This window comes from Pygoscelis adeliae, unplaced genomic scaffold (genome assembly GCF_000699105.1).
Source record: "Pygoscelis adeliae isolate BGI_AS28 unplaced genomic scaffold, ASM69910v1 Scaffold113, whole genome shotgun sequence".
NCBI lineage: Eukaryota > Metazoa > Chordata > Aves > Sphenisciformes > Spheniscidae > Pygoscelis > Pygoscelis adeliae.
This window is the reverse complement of record NW_008825108.1, coordinates 16,484,092-16,487,919: the sequence shown is the minus strand read 5'-3', so window position 1 is coordinate 16,487,919 and position 3,828 is coordinate 16,484,092. Positions and strand designations below refer to the sequence as shown.

The window sequence follows — 3,828 nt, the reverse complement described above, 5'->3', positions numbered from 1 at the left end:
TGATGGGATAAACAGTAGCTATCTCTAATTATTCAGCACTTTAGCCAGTGTTGCAGGTGTTAAAGCTATGCTTTCACTGGTTTCAATACAGGAACAGATTCCAGGAAAACCTACAGAAGTAACAGTTATTATGCAGCACCTTCCTGTGTGCTAAGAAATGGCTGTAGACTGAACCACTGATTTTTAAAAATGTTTTGTGCCCCCTAACACTTCTCAAACTGCAATTTGTACTATAACTCACATTTCTTTTAGCTCCTTTACATGTGCTGGAAGAGTAGAGGCACTTTCATGATTAATTATTGGAAACCACCGGTTCCAAGAATGTTACTGGATTTAGTCAAATTCTGATTTTTTTTTTTTTAAAGTAGTGGTGATTTTGTTTGAAGTTAGATTATTACATCTCTGACTCATATTACAGATCTGTATAAATCTCAGCCCAAAACCACTGGGACACCACCTGCTGGATATTGAAAGAACATTAAGCTTGTAGCTGAGGGGAAAAAAAACATCAGCTGGCAGAAGTTTGGGATTTGGGATTTTAGCAAGTATCAGAGGGTTCCTTTTAATAATTTAAACATTAATTCTTATAAGTCTACTTATCTGCAGTGAAAGGACCATGTGAAATAATTGTTCTTCATTACAGTATCAGCATTTTCTAGACAGGTCTCAGCACTTCCTTGTTACAGGTTGTCCCAGCATGAAATTTTGGAACTGAATCAGAGGAAGGGGTATATTTATCTCCAGCTCCACTGCTCCCCATATTTACTAATGATTCTGCATAGCAAAGATTTTAACAGCTAAAGTTGGATGGAGAACCTTGTAAGAAGTATGTGATGGAAATGCTAAGACAGGTGCAAAAGGAAAACACAGCACAGAGCAGCCACTATTACCCTCTCAACTTTATGGATAGAAAACCATGTGTGTGTGTAGGTATGCGTACAGACACTTTTTGTGACAAATGCTTTTTTGAGAAGGTCTAGAAATCTCCCAACTGAGCAGCTGGGCATTTTCTTTACAGAATACTGTCAAGAATTGTTGTACATTCAACATAATCCCCTTGCAGGGTAGGATAGGTGCCATGTTAAGAAAGATGCAATCGTGAACAAACAGGGGAGTGCTATGTCCAGGCCATTGCTGGTGGGTAAAATGACTTTGGGGTACTATAACTGGGTACAATTTGAGCATTGGAGATGGGACGGAAAGTCATGTAAGCCCACGAACACACCTGGATGTTGGTCAGATGCTCCTGAAGTGAAAAGCGTGGCTTTTTGACATCAATGTCACTGTGAGTTCTTTAAAACATTATTTATATTGAGTGAATAAGAAGATAATGTCACAGCTCCAATACATATAATGGCATACAATTCCACACTGTTCTTAAGATATCTTTATATTTAAGGTATAATAAAGCTCCGAGTATGAGAAGACAGGAAAATCTAAATCTTTGTAATTATTTGAAACTCCTATGTCACAATTAATGGGGAAGAGATACTTAGTTCAGGTGACCTGTGTTTGGTTTCAACTCTGATTTGCAGGTTTCCAAATTTGATTCAGGATCTGACCTGGATATTGAACAACTGGTAAATTCCACTCAAGAGTGGCTACATTTTATTTGCCCATAGTCTCCACCAATGCATATGTGAATAATTAATTATTTATTTATCATTTATTTATCATCTATTATCCTCTGTTGCAGTAGAAAGAATCTCTTGTTTCGAAAATATAGTCCAGAAACTTGTTTAAAAAAAGAAGTGATGTGTTTTTACTCACTTTATGTTACTTTGTGATTTTATTCTGCTTAGGCATTCTTTGTCAAAGAATACATCTTGAACCATCCAGAGGATGGAGAGAAGATCACACGCTTGAGAGAGCTGATGCTTGAGCAGGTAAAGTGGGGAAAAGGCTGACTAGGTGGCCTGCTTAGCTGTTCTAGCTAAAAGTGTCCCAAAATTAAAATTTCAGAGGTTAATAATTGCCCAGTGGTCTTCAGTATCTTCTGAATTAGATTCCAAGTAGATAGCAACTTCTTACACAAGCAGGTTTCTGGGTCATGTTAATATTTTTTTCCCCAGTCCTTTTCATCATCATCTTAATCACTTCAAACTATTCTAAATTAAAGGTTGAATGAGAGGCAAGTTTTTCTTTTGTGATGCTCATATGCAAATATTTGCACAACATATTTTACCACCACTACAGAATAAACATTGTCTCATTGAAACGTCTGATGGCTTCAGCAAATGTTTGTCTGACATAGTTTACCAATACTATAGAACAAACATTTTCACTACGAGGTTTAGCATAAGAGCAAAAAAACCCAAAAAATGTTATTACAGTGGAAGATATCTAATAATAATTGCAAAGTAAGTGGGCAGTAAAATTAACACCAAATTAAACAGGTGAGTATTCTATGCATTATATGATTTTTGTTTTATTTCTTCATTCATTTATAAGGCAACCACCTACCAGCCTTAAATATGAAGTGTCTCCATTTGGAAATGCTGAAATAAATAATTTTGATCAAATTATCTTACTAAGTATTTCAGCTTTTTTAACTGATACTTACCTTTCTTTGTTCTATGCAGCATGTTGAAATTTCAAACTTTATTGCCAGCTTGGGATAAAGAGGTCAGAGTATTGGAATTGGCAAGATGGAAATTCCATTTTTCATCAGCACTGTGGTATCTTTTGGTCAGATCAGCCGAAGGGACAGATCCTCAGATAGTATAAATCAGAATAGGTTCACTGGCTCACTTTAATTTCACTTAGATAATGTACAGTAATTTACATTGCAGTTTTGTTTCTTTCAAGCTATAGTTAATCTCGCTAACCCTTACAATTTAAAACTGGAGTTAATAACTTCCTATGACAAAAATGTGAGTTCCAAGTGATAGCAGTCAAACCCTGTCTGGCACCCACAGATGACTTAACAGAAAACGCGGAGCATTCAGAAGGGGCGGGATGGCTCTGTGTGCGGATGGATGTGCTGCAGTCCTGACCTCGGGTCAGCGAAGCTGCGCAGCTGTGTGCCCGCTCACAGGCTGCCTGAAAACGTCAGCTAGTAGCTCTCATCCAAAGGTATTACAGCATAGTGTAGCTATTTTGTTTTTAAATTTGAGTTTATCTGATTCCTCATGTAACCAATTCAGTATTTTAAATGCCTGTGACCAAACTTCAGCAAGATTAGAGCAGTGTTATTCTGAAGCTCTGAAAGAGATTTTAGCAATGTTATTCTGAAGCCTGTCATGCCGTGCATCAAGAATATGCATAAAGCCACCACTTACTGAGGTCTCTGGGGAGTTGGAATAGGATAGGGAACCGTGGACTTCATTGAAAATATATTACAGGGTCTCTGGCGGATGTGGCCGTTGTTTCATGCTTTTTATAACCGTTCTTGTAGAAAACAGGTTTTATTGAGGGTTTAGAACTGCTCCTTTGTAAAGCTGCCATTTAGCCAGACTTTTCACTATGTTATCCATAATGGTTTCTTTTCTTAGAGTTGAATTTGCATAGGCCAAGTCTTTGGGAAAGTTGAATAGTAATATGGGAAGAAGCATAAATCCTCTTGTGTATTACTGGTTGTGGACTTAGGCCGTGTTTGACTACAGGTCTGTCAGGGATTTCGATAGATGCCTTTAGAATCTAGGAATCGTTTAGGTTGGAACAGACCTTTAAGATCATCAAGTCCAACCGTTAACCTAGCACTGCCAAGTCCACCACTAAACCATGTCCCTAAGCACCACATCTACACATCTTTTAAATACCTCCAGGGGTGGTGTCTCAACCACTTCCCTGGGCAGCCTGTTCCAATGCTTGACAACCCTTTCTGTG

General features: G+C 37.9%; 1 protein-coding gene across 1 annotated transcript in view; it reads left to right on the top strand.

Annotated features, from left to right (window-relative positions):
- Positions 1-3,828, top strand: part of DOCK4 (dedicator of cytokinesis 4) — a 167,659-nt gene that overhangs the window by 149,765 nt on the left and 14,066 nt on the right. The window contains exon 44 of the mRNA XM_009327700.1: positions 1,803-1,886. Within this exon, the coding sequence (XP_009325975.1) occupies positions 1,803-1,886 (84 nt within the window). The remainder of the gene's footprint in view (positions 1-1,802; positions 1,887-3,828) is intronic.